General features: G+C 33.1%; 1 protein-coding gene across 4 annotated transcripts in view; it reads left to right on the top strand.

The window, feature by feature from the left end:
• LOC110440544 (protein trachealess-like) overlaps positions 1-18,026 on the top strand; it is a 130,918-nt gene that overhangs the window by 35,418 nt on the left and 77,474 nt on the right. For all 4 annotated transcript variants that reach the window (XM_021483678.1, XM_021483677.1, XM_021483681.1 and 1 more), the window contains exon 2: positions 2,258-2,299. In XM_021483678.1, the coding sequence (XP_021339353.1) occupies positions 2,258-2,299 (42 nt within the window). The remainder of the gene's footprint in view (positions 1-2,257; positions 2,300-18,026) is intronic.

Raw genomic sequence — 18,026 nt, 5'->3', positions numbered from 1 at the left:
GACTGCAATAATTATTAGCAGAAATTACGTTCCAAATGAAAGTGAAAGTAGCCTGTATAAGTTTGAATTCTAGGAAAGGATATTTTGTATTCAGCATCGCTCCATATTAACAAAGTACACACTGTAGTATAAACGAAATGTAGGGCTATAGGCTCTAAAAACTTGTGTACATAAGGAAAGTGGAAACACTTTTTTAATTTATGTTAACCCAAAAATAGTCTGTACTTTGGTGGAAAGCTATTATTTAGATTGGTAAAAAATAAAAATATCTAAAATATTTAAAGCATGGTTTCATATGTAATTTGTGAATTGTAGGATGCTAATGATAGACCTACCAGTGTGTCTGAATTATGTGAGAATTACTTCCTTATGAGCTCAAAGAAGCCCATTTCATTGTAGGATATAATATATACTAAATAACATATTAAATATCAAGGTCAAGTTCTGTACATAATTACGATACCTTTTATCTGAATACCTGTGAAACGCTCCAGCATGCACCTGTCTGTGGGATTTTTACCTGTAGGATAATATTTTGCCTAATTCATGTGAAAACTGCACCCGATTTTAGCTCTTTCAGCTTCAGGCTTTTAGCAAAGACTAAGTAAGGGAAAAACTTTTAATTAACTTGCTCGTCTTCTGTTTTTTAAAATCAATGCAATTTGTCTTCAAACTTTGCAAACTTATAATATTATTACAGACATCGCAAACAAGGTGAGTGAGGCCTCCATCCTCAATTGATGGACAATTTAGACCAATCAGAAAGCAACCTGCTTGATTATGAATGAGGATATTGTCTTATTTAGTATATTTTTTTAATTATATAAAAACCCACATGAGGTTTAGAGAACGTATTTTAAACTCATTGTGGTAGGTGCGTGTTAAGACTCCCTGAGCATAGAGTGAACCATGTATCATATTGTAAATGTTGTTTATAAGGGGATAGCAAAAAGTAAAACCGATACCTGTCCACATGTCAGTTAGTGATTTATATATGTATGTGAAATAGAATAAATACTGCTCTTTAAAAAAACAATCTGAAAGAAAACTTTAGAATTCATTGTAGCTTTTGTCATTTAGAGTGGTGTGCCCTTGTCAACTTGTAAAAGACATTCGTTTATCACTCAATCTATTTGTCATTGATTATAAATCATCTCACCACCATATTTTTGATATCTGGCATTTGCATGGAAATAATTGCTTAGGAATTGTGGATCGGATCGGAACCTGTAAGAAGACATAGCACTTTCTGATCATTTAACATGAGTGCTGTATATATGATTTCAGCTATGCAGCTAGCCTATTGTGATGATCAGTGGAGTATTGACATTAATATATGATTCGAAGTTCACCTAGTTGCTAAGCTGGTTAACAAACACAAAAAAAACACCCCCAATATGGTAATATGTTATGCACTATATACACATTGTCAAGTACTTTATAACTACACCTAGTGTGGTTCTCGGGGAGACAGGTATAGGCCGAGTAAAAGATGACTCTTTACTAAACACTGTCAGCAAAAAATGACAGTATTATTTATGTACCAGATATTCTGGGTTACAGTGCAGTCCTAAAAAAAATTAAGAAAACCTTCTTTTATTCATGACTTTGAATAGCATTAATATTATGAAAGTCACATTTTTTTTTTCATTTTATGTTGTGTCCTTCGAGGAAATGTTCAGTGAAAGTGTTAGATGATTAAAATACAACTCTGTATGATTTGACATCTTCATACAATGTTGATATTTCTTAAAAAGTTACATAGGTATTCATCAGAATTTCTTCAATAAATTATACTGAGTCCATATTATGCTTTTCGATGGGGAAGATTTTGCATTCTCAAAATTAAAAAGAAATAAAATGTGTGTATATATATACTCCCTAGAGACAAAATCAACCTTTAAAATTACAAATTTTTTGTTGTTCTTTCAGGTGAAATCATTCGATCTTAGATTATACCAGGGTAGGAATAGTTTAGCAAATTCACTGGTTGTAAATATTAAATTTTAGGGTCCAAAATCAGAAGTCTCTCTTAAATAGGGAGAGTTGGAAAGTATGCTTTTGTGGTTTGTGTCAAAAAAATGTTGATAAAATTTAAACTTGGTTAGCTTTAATATTATACTGTGTTTTATTAGAATTTCTTCAAGTTAATAAAACAAGAATTGTATTATGACGAAATTACCGAGGGTTTGATTTTTTTCTTTCCCACTGTATGTCGAGTAATTTTAAACATGTTGCTTTCCTTTTACATTTGCAGTAATGCCTTTGCCTGGGAGGCTCCTGAGGGTTCCAGATTTGGGTAAGTGGTAACTTGTTTAGTTCATAAGTAAATGTTTTGATGTTTTAATAAATTGGTCTATCAGATCCATGGATGCAGTGACCTTTTTCTTTGGTTGCAAATATGGGGTTGATTTTGATTTGTAACTGTGGAGTTATTATCTAAACAGATGTTTTGAAAAGGGTAATAAGAGCGGAAAATGCACGACCAGACCGAAGTTTGAACCCGGAACCCTCCTAACTCTATAGACAGACGCTCTACCAATTGAGCTACCTGGTCGCCAATGATCGACCCAGTCCAGTTCCACTACTGTTACATTCCTCCCTCCTTGTTTGCTTCGGGCGAAGACGCAACTATTTACAACCCAGGTTCGGGTTCCCCTTGCCAAGCTTACACCAAATGCTTGAAACAAGGGTTATAGTCACAGGCACCACTGTAATAGGAGAGGAAAAGCGTACGGCGAGACCAGGGTTCGAACCTGGGACCCTCCGAACTCTAGATGGAGGTTCTACCTGGTCGCTGACGATCGTTCCAGTTCAGTTCCGCTACATATTGGTGCAAACTCAACATGAAATTTGGGTTACCACTGTGGTAGAAATCCAGTGTTCTATGCTTCTGTCTCAAGTGGGTCGAATTACCTGTTTTTTGGAATTGACATATATAAAAATTCCATCTATCTGATATAATTCACTCAGAGAAAAATATTCATTTTATATTGACCAGTTCTATTTACTGCATTCAAAGCTGCCAATGTTCTGTGTAGATGCAGAAATTTGAACAGGGAAGGTATAATAAGTGTTTACTAAGATACTTGCATAACTGCTGACACAAAATTGAAGAAAATCTTACCAGGTAATAATAGCAGAAAGAAGTCGAGTTACATAAGTTACATATTCAAAGTGGCACCCCCCCACGGCTTTTGATCAAGCTTGACTTCACCATATTACGGCATGAAACATTTAGCTTCTAGTCCCCGCACCTTCTTCATACAGTAATATTTTGTGTTTGTGATCATAGAAAATTCATCGTTTTCCTGTTTTGAATACTGCTTATAATTGCATTTGTCTGGCAGAACCTACTTTCTTTTCCATTTATGCATAGCACGCTATCAGTTCTGACATAGTTGTGATTTATAGGGTTTTCAACGTTTTTTTTCTGGGAACCTTTTGGGGCGGATATTGGGCCCCATTCCAAATTGAAACTATTTCATATTTATGCCTAATTCCCAAAATTTGCAGTTGAGGTACTCATGAAATGTCCTTCCCAATTGGTATATTTGCTTCTAAAAATGAAACAAAAAGCTTAAGGCTGATCCCAAATTAAAAAGAGAAAAAACCTGTCAAAACAATATTAAATATCGTCTATCTTTTGTTGCTAAAGATGTTTGTTGGATGTTTAAATCCACTGTATTTAAAACTCATAGTGGAAAACTGTTTCATATTTTATGTAAAATTATTTCATTTGGATTAACATCAATCCATTAATTTAGGTCAGTTTTGTGAACTTGAGTGTTTGTCTATGTATGCCAATCTATAATGGGGAAATGTTATCGTTCTCCTACATAAAATACAAGATAATTTAGTTCTTGGGCCAAATTAACTATTTTGGTCTAACTCGTTGAGGAGCTTTGGTCATATGACTTCTAAATCGTAGAGGATAAACGGAGGAATCTCCATTTGCATTCAAACGATCAGGAAGGTTGAACCACACTTATGAGTCAAATTTCAGTTTTCAAATATTTCGATGAACCTTTTCCTATCAATATACTTTAAACTCATACAAAATTCAATGTTTTATGATCTTGCAATTCGTCCGTTAAAAGCATTAATTTATCAATGGTACATGCCAATTTAAATCTTTCAAAATGAATTTATCCATAACATTTTAAGATATAGATTTATTATTAAAGACTAATAAAAAAAGTTTTTCCTAGAAAATGATACTACTGTACTTCAAATTGCCACGGAAGGTAAATGTACTATAATTTTGCTGAAAACATCAATGAAGGATTTTATGGAAAGTGAAAATTCTTCTTGAAATCTTCTTGTTCTTGTATCTCGTTATGTTTTGTTTTCTAATTTGTCAATGAACACACTATCATCAGTTCACTAATATGGGTGTAAATTGACAATTCTAAAACAGGATAAAGGCATTTTGTAGGAATTAACTTTTAACTGTTGATATTCTGGAATACAAATTTATGGGGGCATTTCTGTTTGGACAGATGCCGTAATAATTAGTTGCCATGATGTTGTAAGTCAGATGATTGATTTTAAGTATTGATAAATATTATTTTTTGTGAATCACTTTGTAGAAATGGGAAGTATTAAAAACAAGGTGATTATGTATACAGATCGCATGAATAATAACTCAAGTAAACATTTAACATATTTCTTAAAATGGTTCGCTGAACAGATAATGCACGCTGTTGATGTCCAACAGTTATTATTTGTCCTGCTGTTAGTCAGTATTGTCGTTTATTAGCCTGTTTCAAAAATGAAAATATTCTGTAGTACTGCACTAGAATTAATCATCAGAAGGACTTGTATGAAAAGCCAAAGTTGTTAACTATAAAGCAAACTCTGATTGGCTGTCTTTATGTGTAGGACTTGTATGAAAAGCCAAAGTTGTTAACTATAAAGCAAACTCTGATTGGCTGTCTTTATGGGTGACATCACATCAAATTGTTCACTTTTCCGAAAATGATAGATATTGAAGTTAAAGTAGCTGACGATTTTTGTTTCAAGCTCTTGTGTATGTCGTCATCGTTGCTGTGAGACCAATGTTTTTCGCGGTGCAGTATGTATAGTTTTTCTGGCATCCAAGGGCTATAGGCTGATTTTTTTTCAGCACCTTCAAAAATATGGATATTCCTTTTCAAGTTTAATAGCAAGTAAGCTAATGTTTTACACGTACTTATAGCTTTCCTAGGATTATCGCATCCCACATAACAAGCCCAGGTTTGTGAAAAAGAAGATCGCAGATCAGCCATGAATGGTCACACCGTAGTACGAAATCTAACAAGTAAGGTTAACTATTTGATGGGCGTTTAAACCTGAGGAATACTGCTACAGTTGGACTTCCTGATGGCTGTATACTTCGTATGATGCTGACCCATCAATCACTAAACAACTTATTGTTAGCCTCGAATGTCCACTGTTAACCTGTGATAGGGCCCGTCTGTTCTTCTGACGGAATACCTGGTGTTAATGTCACCGTTTGTAATACATGGCTTTTCCCGAGCTAGCCTCTTCCTCGCCTCTTTGATCTGTATGCTACTGTCCGATGAATATTGATTTAAAACCATCATAATTATCGTTTTATCATTACCTGTCACCGTCTTGTCAGATCTCAAACAAACGTTACCTACAAATGATCATTTAGGAAACGAATTTGTCCATGTGACATGTACTTTTAAACTCGGAATACATTATAGTTACTAGAGCATGTGATTTTTACATCTTTTTTTTTTTAACTGGTGTAATTAAAACAGAAGGAAGACCGTTGGTTTTGATATGGTACAATTTATGTCTTCCTTTTCTATGCTAATGGATATTTCCATATTTCATCTCTATCTGTTTGTAAGACAAATGAAGCCATCAATCAGGCTGGAAGTGGTCCACCCCTTGTTTTGTGTGCTATTTGCCCTTGTTACCGGCCCAGCGCCCGATAATTGTCTGTCACCCCCACCTGCTCTTAATCTTTCAACCTTATCACGCCCATGTTGACAATAGAATATTGCTCCTCTTCATGTTCTTATTATTCAAATAATTCAAACTTTACAATGATACAGTGGAAATTTCATATTCAGTGTCTTTTAATTTAATCTCTACTCACAAATCATGATTTTATTATATATTTTTTTTAAAGTTTTACAATGATTAAATGAAAACCTCATGTTCCTAAAGCCTCTTGAAGTTCTATTTATACTTTAATCAGATAAAATTTGATCAAATTTGATATCTTACCATTAGAAATTAAAATGAAATTTAAACCTCCTTTTTCATATTGTTACATTGATTTAAATAACAACAAATTCAAGATACCTCTTCAAGTTTGATTTTTTTTGATAATTTTTTTAATCCTGACACAATTCAAATCTGACTTTTAAGTCAAAATTGATTTTATGGACAATATTTTCCTAATAAAACTGAACAGCTGTTCAAGAGTTTTATATTATTTCTAGACCTTTTACTAAAATCTAATGGTTCAGAATTTTACAACAATCTATTTTTTGAATTTTTAAATACATGTAGCAGGTGGTTTTTATTGAGATGTCTTGAGTTTAGAAATATGATTAAGTGTATGTTTCCTTTTAGGTTTAAAAAATTGATACAATTCCTAAATTGCCTGAAATATATAATAATATTAGGCATATCTTTTATTGTGCAAAGCCCTTTTAACACTTTTATATGGTCCCTTTAGGTTTTCGATAGATAAAAAAGACAGGAAAACATGATCTGTTAATATCATATTCCACCATGTATCATGTGATATTAAGCAATCAACTCACTGTAAGGTGGGGTCAGTGTTTGAAAAAAATTGACATTGTGATTTCTATCATCATTATATGAATCTATGAATTAATGATCAAAACCAGTGATATCAAAGTTTTACTATATACTCCAACAATGTACGTGTTAAATGTGTATGAATTAAAACTTTGATATTACATATTTCCAACCTAATACATGTACATTGTTTGTGTATGAGGTAAAACTTTGATATTACATATTTCCAACCTAATACATGTACATTGTTTGTGTATGAGGTAAAACTTTGATATTACATATTTCCAAACTAATACATACATTGCTTGTGTATGAAGTAAAACTTTGATATCAAATATCGCCAAACTAATGCATACATTGTTTTTGCATGAAGTAAAACTGTGATATTACATATTTCCAAACTAATACATTCATTGTTTGTGTATGAAGTAAAACTTTGATATCAAATATCGCCAAACTAATACATACATTGTTTTTGCATGAAGTAAAACTGTGATATTACATATTTCCAAACTAATACATGTACATTGTTTGCGTATGAAGTAAAACTTTGATATTACATATTGCCCAACTAATACATACATTGTTTGTGTATGAAGTAAAAATTTGATATTACATATTTCCAAACTAATGCATGTACATTGTTTGTGTATGAAGTATATCTTTGATATTACATATTTCCAAACTAATGCATGTACATTGTTTGTGTATGAAGTATATCTTTGATATTACATATTTCCAAACTAATGCATGTACATTGTTTGTGTATGAAGTATATCTTTGATATTACATATTTCCAAACTAATGCATGTACATTGTTTGTGTATGAAGTATATCTTTGATATTACATATTTCCAAACTAATACATGTACATTTTTTGTGTATGAAGTAAAACTTTGATATTACATCTTTAAAAACTACTACATGTACATTGTTTGTGTATGAAGTAAAACTGTGATATTACATATTTCCAAACTAATACATGTACATTGTTTGTGTATGAGGTAAAACTTTGATATTACATATTTCCAATCTAATACATACATTGTTTGTGTATGAATTAAAACTTTGATATTACATATTTCCAAACTAATACATGTACATTTTTTGTGTATGAAGTAAAACTTTGATATTACATATTGCCCAACTAATACATACATTGTTTGTGTATGAATTAAAACTTTGATATTACATATTTCCAACCTAATACATGTACATTGTTTGTGTATGAGGTAAAACTTTGATATTACATATTTCCAAACTAATACATATACATTGTTTGTGTATGAAGTAAAACAATGATATTACATATTTCCAAACTAATACATACATTGCTTGTGTATGAAGTAAAACTTTGATATCAAATATCGCCAAACTAATGCATACATTGTTTTTGCATGAAGTAAAACTGTGATATTACATATTTCCAAACTAATACATACATTGTTTGTGTATTAATTAAAACTTTGATATTACATATTTCCAACCTAATACATGTACATTGTTTGTGTATGAATTAAAACTTTGATATTACTTATTCCCAAACTAATACATGTACATTGTTTGTGTATGAGGTAAAACTTTGATATTACATATTTCCAAACTAATGCATGTACATTGTTTGTGTATGAAGTATATCTTTGATATTACATATTTCCAAACTAATCCATTCATTGTTTGTGTATGAAGTAAAACTTTGATATCAAATATCGCCAAACTAATACATACATTGTTTTTGCATGAAGTAAAACTGTGATATTACATATTTCCAAACTAATACATTCATTGTTTGTGTATGAAGTAAAACTTTGATATCAAATATCGCCAAACTAATGCATACATTGTTTTTGCATGAAGTAAAACTGTGATATTACATATTTCCAAACTAATACATTCATTGTTTGTGTATGAAGTAAAACTTTGATATTACATATTTCCAATCTAATACATACATTGTTTGTGTATGAAGTAAAACTTTGATATCAAATATCGCCAAACTAATACATACATTGTTTTTGCATGAAGTAAAACTGTGATATTACATATATTTCCAAACTTATACATTTGTACATTTTTTGTGTATAAAGTAAAACTTTGACATTACATATTTTGATACGGGTAAATCTTATTTATGAAGATGTTAAACCCAATCTGTAACATTTACAGTTCTTGATGTCCTCAGATGTGTGCCTTGATAAATCATCTTTTATACTTTTGAGTTTCAACTTCACTTTGATAAGTAAGTAAGATAAGACATGACACAAAAAATGAATATGTCATTTTATTGTTAAATAAACATCACTAAAGTGTGATCACAGCATTAATTTATCTCAGTTATTGCCCTCATTAATATATTTGTCATTTTTCAAAATGATAAATATACCAATGCTAATTTTTTTATTCAGTGTGATGAATGAAATTGAAGTAACAATTACCAGGTATATTGTTTCAGATGCAACAGAGTTTTTTTTTCTCATGCCAGAAGACAATGAATTTATCCATGAAATATATTTTAATTGTTTCTATTTTGATATTTAAAATTATTATTTTCAGTGTTAAACGTGTGCTGCCATTATTAAAGGACATATAGACAGTAAAATGTTACATTATGCGAGAAAAAGCCGTGTTATGTACTGTATGTCTTAGCTGACACTAGTAGTATTTAAACAGCTTACTGTGGAGGAAATTAAAATTTTATGAAGAATCAAATTATACTGTGTGTCGTCCATCATACAACGTTGTCATTTACGACAGAATTCTCGTCACAAAAAATGAACATTTCATACAGTTGTAAAAGTCTATTATTTCATGTATAGTGTAATAAAATTAACATATTATAACTCAATATTTTGAAGAACCCCCCCCCCCCCCCTCCCCAGAGAAACATGTATGATGGATGTAGTAGACAACTTGAAAATTTCATGATTTGCATAAAGAACATCCCCTTCGATCTCCCCTATTCCAAGCATAAATGAACATGGTTAAATACTTATATAAACTTTATTTATATTAATCATGAAAAACGTTTTTCCAATTTATGTTAATCTCCCTTGTTGGCCTGGATCGAACTTTGCACAGGGTCTTAATGTAGGAGGTTACTGGTACACCTGAAGAAAACCCATGTCGTCTGGCAGGTGACCATATACCTTTTCATGTCCTTTTGGGGAATCAAACCCTTGCCCTCTTAATGAAAAGCGAGTGTGCATGCCTTTTCCACTGCTACACCTGACCACCAGATTAACATGCTGTCACTGGTGTTACTATGGGATGAATGTTCCTGATGTCAACTGTAAATGTTACATATACAAATTAAATGTCCCATAAGTTACTACAGGAAACTAAACGTTCCCGATGTTTAATGTACAATAATTTAAGTCAAATGTTCCTGATTCTATACATGTACAAGTTAAAAGTTCCTGATGCTTCACATGTTCAAGTTGAATGTTCCTAACACTTCACATGTTTAAGTTGAATGTTCCTAATACTTCACATATGTTCAAGTTGAATGTTCCTAATACTTCACATGATCAAGTTGAATGTTCCTGATGCTTTACATGTTCAAGTTAAATGTTCCTAATACTTCACATGATCAAGTTAAATGTTCCTAATACTTCACATATGTTCAAGTTGAATGTTCCTGATGCTTCACATGTTCAAGTTAAATGTTCCTGATGCTTTACATTTTCAAGTTAAATGTTCCTGATGCTTCACATGTTCAAGTTGAATGTTCCTAATACTTCACATATGTTCAAGTTGAATGTTTCTGATGCTTCACATGTTCAAGTTGAATCTTACTAATGCTTCACATGATCAAGTTAAATGTTCCTGATGCTTCACATGATCAAGTTAAATGTTCCTAATACTTCACATGTACATGTTAAATGTTCTGAATGCTTCACATGTTCAAGTGAAATGTGCCTGATGATATACAAGTACAGCAACTTAAATGTTCCTGACGATACATGTGGCCTCAATTTGTTATTCCCTGTGCAGAGTGACAGAAGCCAGTAAAACAATGTATTTATGCATGCTATATATCTGCTGATTTCAATTTACCTGGCATGTTAATGGTCCATTAATTTTGTAAATAGATATGATAGCTTCCTAATTAATTTTGTAAATTAACTTAACACTATGCAGTTTATTTTAACTGTAAATAAACTAGACCCATGGCTGTGTATTTTTACTGTAAATAAACTAGACCCATGGCTGTGTATTTTAACTGTAAATAAACTAGATCCATGGCTGTGTATTTTGACTGTAAATAAACTAGACTCATGGCTGTGTATTTGACTGTAAATAAACTAGACCCATGGCTGTTTATTTTAACTGTAAATAAACTAGACCCATGGCTGCGTATTTTGACTGTAAATAAACTAGACCCATGGCTGTTTATTTTAACTGTAAATAAACTAGACCCATGGCTGTGCATTTTGACTGTAAATAAACTAGACCCATGGCTGTGTATTTTAACTGTAAATAAACTAGACCCCCATGGCTGTGTATTTTAACTGTAAATAAACTAGACCCATGGCTGTGTATTTGACTGTAAATAAACTAGACCCATGGCTGTGTATTTTAACTATAAATAAACTAGACCCATGGCTGTGTATTTTGACTGTAAATAAACCAGACCCATGGCTGTGTCTTTTACCTGTAAATAAACTAGCCCCATGCCGGTGTTTTTGACTGTAAATAAACTGGACCCATGGCTGTGTCTTTTACCTGTAAATAAACTAGTCCCATGGCTGTGTATTTGACTGTAAATAAAATAGACCCATGGCTGTTTATTTTAACTGTAAAAAACCTAGCCCCATGGCTGTGTATTTTTACTGTAAATAAACTAGCCCCATGCCGGTGTTTTTGACTGTAAATAAACCAGACCCATGGCTGTGTCTTTTACCTGTAAATAAACTAGCCCCATGGCTGTGTATTTTAACTGTAAATAAACTAGACCCATGGCTGTGTATTTTGACGATGAATTAACTAGACACAAAGCTGTTCATTTTGACTATTTTGACTAAAACTCACCAGACATAAATTATGGAGAAAACTAAACTGTATTGTTCAATTTTGATATTGTTTCATGAATGTTTATAAGTACATGTAATATTGAATCTGGGATGTACACTATCATTTCTACATGAAAGTTAAGATTTGATATCGTGTTTTGAAGTATATATATATTTACTAAAGGTAACCATTTAAACTATTTTACCCTGCCTAATTCAAGTCCTTTAAAGGGCTCACACAACTAAATCATCTACTATATATATATGTTATTAATAAACTTTTGAGCTAATAGCTTTAATATTTGAAGTTCAACACTAGTGTCAACTGTCTAGATTCACAGATACATACCTGACAAAGGATTCAAAAGGCATTTTTTGATGAGTTTGCATGGTGGCATATAAGAGCGCTACAGGTTTCTGCTTTTGACAACAGGAAGTTTACAAGCCAAACCGGTGAAGCGGAACGGGAACACCTCCTGACATTTGACCCCATAACAATCTGCCATCACATTTTAAAATCTATTAAAACTGTACCTTTTTTAAAAGTTCAATATCAGTAGATTTCATTCAATGTAAAATATGCCAACAATTACCTATTTAAATTACTCAGAGGCACTGTATAAAACCGGAACAAATTTTAGATAGGGATTACAATCGTATGAAACACTTGCTGATTGGCTGATTTAGTTGTGCAAGTCCTTAAAATTATCTCAAAGTCTGATAAGTTCTATCGGATGATGGTGGGCTATTTTAAATTGTCTGCCATCCCTCTGTCCTTAAACAATTCTAGTGATTGCTATTTCTCTAGAAGTGGTGGACAAATCTGTATATGTAGGTTCCTGTATTGGTGTTCTGATCAATCAATTTAGTCGATGTCTGGTTGTTTGTTTCTGAAAATCGATTAATCGATCCATGTTTTCCATGATCGATTATAGTTTGACTGATTTAAGTATTAACAAAAAAAGTAACTCGGATAGTTACTGTTATTGCCGCCGACAGCGAGTTGTTCGTTCTTGGGCAAAACAACTTGACCAAACCGAACGTCCCACACAACGACGACGCTGATTGGCTAGCTGGTCCACCTGACAACCAATCGCAACTTGCGTTTCAATAGAAATGCTGCATGGCTCAGTTAGTGTGTGACAATATGGCAAATCCCGGAGATTAAACTCTATGATCATCCGGGGGCTACTGATTTAAATGTTTGGAAGGTATTGTTCCTCCTTAGCTGGATATAGATAAAACGCTTTGTCGAAAGTGTGGGCTATCTTACAAATAAAATGTTAAGTTTGACGGGGTGTCATCAGGTGAATGCCAATCCATCGCGGCATTTCTGAATAGGAGATGCAGCTATCGCAGCATAATGGACATTGCAAACATCATCAATTTCATTTCAAAATACATACTTTGAAATAATTATAAGGTTCTGAGAACAAACGTATTGTTTCTGTATGAATGTTGTACGTTATTAGCGAAATTCTCTAACGTCAGGTTTTCTCCGGAAATGAAAGTGAAAGCAGATTTCGGAAAGCGAATATAACCATAAATTACTGAATTTAAGTTCAATTTGATTGATCATTAGTCGATCGTCATGCAGTCACTTGATTGGAAGTGATGATCGAGTATGAATTTACAAGTGATTCCCAACACTACACAATGTAGGTTCCTGTTGGTCTTAATTCTGCTTGTGTCATTTTGAGACGAAGTATTGAAAAGATTCTTCTCAAATTTCCTATGTAGGTTCCCCTTGGTCCTTATATTTTTAGGTGTGTTTGTTTCATTTTGAGACCAATCAAATTAAAAAGGCCACCAGATAGCCTTTTTGAATTCATACAGCTTAAACTGATTAATGTCTGTGTTTTGTGTATGACGTAAAATGACCTCATATAAGCTACCAACAGTTGACATCCTGTAATTGACCCCATGAAAAGTCTTAAATTCAGACTTTTTTTGTACGATTTCGATTAGTCATTAAGATGTTGACCTAGTCCTAGTCAAAACAGAGGATGGAGAATTGTATCGGATTAGTGAAGTAATACGACCATCTGTTAGAATCGACAAATCTATATAATATCAAATATCACACTTTATGATCATGCTAGTTCTGATTTACATTTAGACAACTTTTTACTTAAGTCATGTGTCACATTTTTTAATCCTTTCTGGTGCAGATGTTAACATTGACAGATATACGAAAAAGATTGTAAGAATTGTAAAAAATAAAAAATAATTGCCGTTAGAAATTGGTCATAACAGTATTATGATTTTGTGATTCATCACTGCATTCTGATAAAAAGCTGTTACGTGGAGCAATTTATTGGGTTTAAATCAGATTAAAGCTGAAAAGAATTGAGCTATGTAAATGGTGATTTACATTTATGACTCTTGTCCAATATCTATGTTAAAAGACCTGAAGTCTGAATCAAGTGATTAAGCCATCTCATTGATCGCCAAAAAATATATGTGTCAAACTGCTTTTGAATCACATAGATATAAATAAATGTGAAAACTATTACATTTTACTAGGTTTGCTATAAATTATATGGTCAGCGAGGTAAACTGTACCAGTTATTTATTTCTTAGCTGTCACTTTGTATAACTAATACACACTGTATTAACAAGAACTGTTGTGGAACAGATAATAGCTTGCTCCTAAAATATGAAAATATGGTTCATCATATTGCATACACACCATATAAATGCCTCTAGTTCGAGACTAGTACATTTCAACATCTAACTTGTCCTATGGACTTGTTACATAATATACCGTAATACCACACATTATCATTTGATAGATAGATCACAAAATAATAAGTTTCATTTACATACAGATGAATGGCTTGATGTTGCCGCTAGTATTGTAGACTATCATTCCAAAAAGGTAATGTTGTCTAACCCTGCTTTGATGGTCAACAGCATCTTGCCTCATGAGGCACAGTAGTCTAGTGGTAGGACACCGGACTCGTGATCTAAGGGTTGCGGGTTCGAGTTACGGCATGGCACGGCACTGTGTTATATAGCTTTGAGCAAGGTACTTTACTCTGCACGTTCCAGTCTACTCAGCTGTAAATTGTAAATGAGTACGTGGTAGGGCAGTGCTAGAATTGTTGAATGCTAACTGTGAGCGCCGAAATGGCAGCACCGGATGTATGCTCCCTAGGAAGTTGAGAAATATATTGGCTGGTTGCAAAGGCCCTATACCATGGATGATAATTTGTGAACCGCTTTAAGACGACCTACAAACAAGGTTGTGATAAAGCAGTGTATAAGAACCTCAAATTATTAGTCCCCTACCGGGAAACCGGGGGGACTATAGTTTTCCCCTCCGTCTGTCCGTACGTCCGTCCGTCTGTGCGTCTGTCCGTCTGTCCGAAGAGGTTTGTCAGCACTCTAGAGCCTTCATTCTTTCATGGATTTTAATCAAACTTTACACACATGTAAAGAATTAAAATATCTTCAACAAGTTCGAGTTTCAAGGTCATCGGATCAAGGTCAAGGTCATTATGACTATAAATAGAAAAACTTTGTCAGCACTCTAGCGTCTTCATTCTTTCTTGGTTTTTAATCAAACTTCACACAGTCATAAAGAATTAAAATATCTTCGACAAGTTCGAGTTTCAAGGTCATCGGATCAAGGTCAAGGTCACTATTACTATAAATAGAAAATCTTTGTCAGCACTCTAGCGTCTTCATTCTTTCTTGGATTTTAATCAAACTTCACACACTCATAAAGAATTAAAATATCTTTGACAAGTTCGAGTTTCAAGGTCATCGGATCAAGGTCAAGGTCACTGTTACTATAAATAGAAAATCTTTGTCAGCACTCTAGTGTCTTCATTCTTTCATGGATTTTAATCAAACTGCACACACTCATAAAGAATTAAAATATCTTCGACAAGTTTGAGTTGGACAGGTTCGAGTTTTAAGGTCAAATGGTCAAGGTCACAGTTACTATAAATAGAAAATTTTATTTAACATTCTTCCTTGCCTGTTTATCAAACTTCACACACTTGTAAAGATACCTTTACAATCAACAAATAAGTATTTTTATTCCCTTACCGGTGAAACAGGGTGGGGGTGGCAGGGAGGGAGAAGAAAACAAGAATACCTAAAGTTTTCCTCGCTGTCTGTCCGAAGAAGTTTGTCAGCACTCTTGCGCCTTCATTCTTTCCTAGTTTTTAATCAAACTTCACATTATTGTAAAGAATTTAAATATCTTGGACAATTTCAAGGTAATCGGGGCAAGACAAGGTCACTATTACTATTTTAGAAAATCTTTGTCAGCACTCTAGTGCCTCATTCTTTCATGGATTTTAGTCAAACTTCACATTATTGTAAAAAAATTCAATATATTGGACAAGTTCAAGTTTCAAGGTCCTCGGATCTAGGTTGAGGTCACTGTTGCATCTTAATAGATTGCGGGGGCCGGTAGGGGACATGTATTGCTTCAGCAATACTCAGTATGCTTGTTATAATTATTATTATTGCCATCCCATTTCTTAAAAATAAGGTTACCATACATGTAACCATCATTATACATAGTTGTGCATGTGTATCAGGATAACTTATCCCAAAAAATTGACAGAGTTATTGCCCTTTTGTACAGTATTGTTTGGACAGCTGGTCCCTGATAACTTTTTGTTCAAGTACCGCAATATAGTGTAGTATTTGTCTATCTAACCTAGCTGTTCCCATGGTTATTTTTTCAAGATGGGCAATCATATGGATGATTTAAGGTAGGGGTAGGGAGTATTCAAGTTATACTTTGGCTTAGTTTAACAGAACTAACGTTCAAAACACACTAAGTTAAACTAGGTAAAGTTAAACATTAAGCTTAGGTAATACACAGACACTTGGAACTACAAAATATTCCAATCCTCTTCTCAGTTCCTATCCCATCCATATTTCTTTTCTTAAGGATCCTTGTACCACATACTGCCAAAAACTTTAACTAAGTATCAGAAACTGTTAACTTTTCTGGCATGACTATACAGGCTTTGATAAAAGAAAAAAAAAAAAAACAGATCGGAAAAGAAAACCATACTTTACCAGACTTTTATGAGAAATGAAAAAGATTTGAACTCTTGACTTAAGTTAATTGTTATACTATTGTGAACAAATGGAGCTCCTTGTCCGCGGAAGTGTCCCAGCCCAAATGAGCGACAGATATATCCAAACGGAAATGGAAGGGAGGTCACTGTATATACGAAAAACCACAGTGCCATACGTGCGACATGTGTCCTTGAATTACATGGTCATGTACATTGTCCTTGCTTACAATGGAATAAGACCGCTATAGAGAGCAGGTAACAGTATCATACTATGGAAATCACACTTCAGTTCTGAGTGATTGAGGAAATAAATCTTATATTGTCCTAGTAATGAAGAATCAATTTTCTGATTACGAGTGCCAACAAAATATATTACACAGAATTTTATTTATCAAACACTGGAGTTCTATTTGCTGTGAAAGCAGTATTGTGTTGGATTCGTATTTATCAGTGACATAACTTTCACTCATTACATTACGTTTTAAATTCTCTAGTTTGCATCTCGTTAGTGTCAAGTTATTGTTTATAGGATAATAAATCAATGACACTGAATAAAATATGATAGCTTTTATTTGAACTATGTACATGAATTAAAATAAATTGAGAGACCCACAATCAAGACGTTGGTATCAAAGTACTTAACTACTTTTACGAATTAAAACCTCTCCCCTCTAAATTTCTCACAAACCTCAGCAACCACAACTGTTTGGTCCTTTTCATTTGAATAAAACTTGAAAAGAGGAAATGTTGTATATTAACTCCACTCAAACCTATATTAACTCCACTCAAACCAGCAATAACCCTACCCATGTCGCAATAACCCTATCCATGTCGCAATAACCCTATATCCATATAGCAACATTAAACCCTTAGGAAAGAAATTAATATGGAACACAATTTAAATCTGAAAGCCTATTAAGGACCCCCATATGTGTGAGAGTTATACCCCAAAACGAAATAAAACGGGGGTTATTGTGTGACTGAAATATTCTCTTGTGTTTTACCGGTAGTGGGACATAGATCCATAAGATCTTTGACCATACCCTTGGTGGAAATAACTTTATACATGTATACATACATCTAAATCTTAGCAAAAACAACCTTATCGAAAAATAACCCTTAACCCATAGCAACCCATTGCATTGAGGCAGCAATAACCTTTGACCGGGTAAAT

This window comes from Mizuhopecten yessoensis, unplaced genomic scaffold, assembly GCF_002113885.1.
Source record: "Mizuhopecten yessoensis strain PY_sf001 unplaced genomic scaffold, ASM211388v2 scaffold11185, whole genome shotgun sequence".
Classification (NCBI taxonomy): Eukaryota; Metazoa; Mollusca; class Bivalvia; order Pectinida; family Pectinidae; genus Mizuhopecten; species Mizuhopecten yessoensis.
Note: the sequence above shows the minus strand (reverse complement) of the source record. Positions and strands in the feature narration are given on the sequence as shown.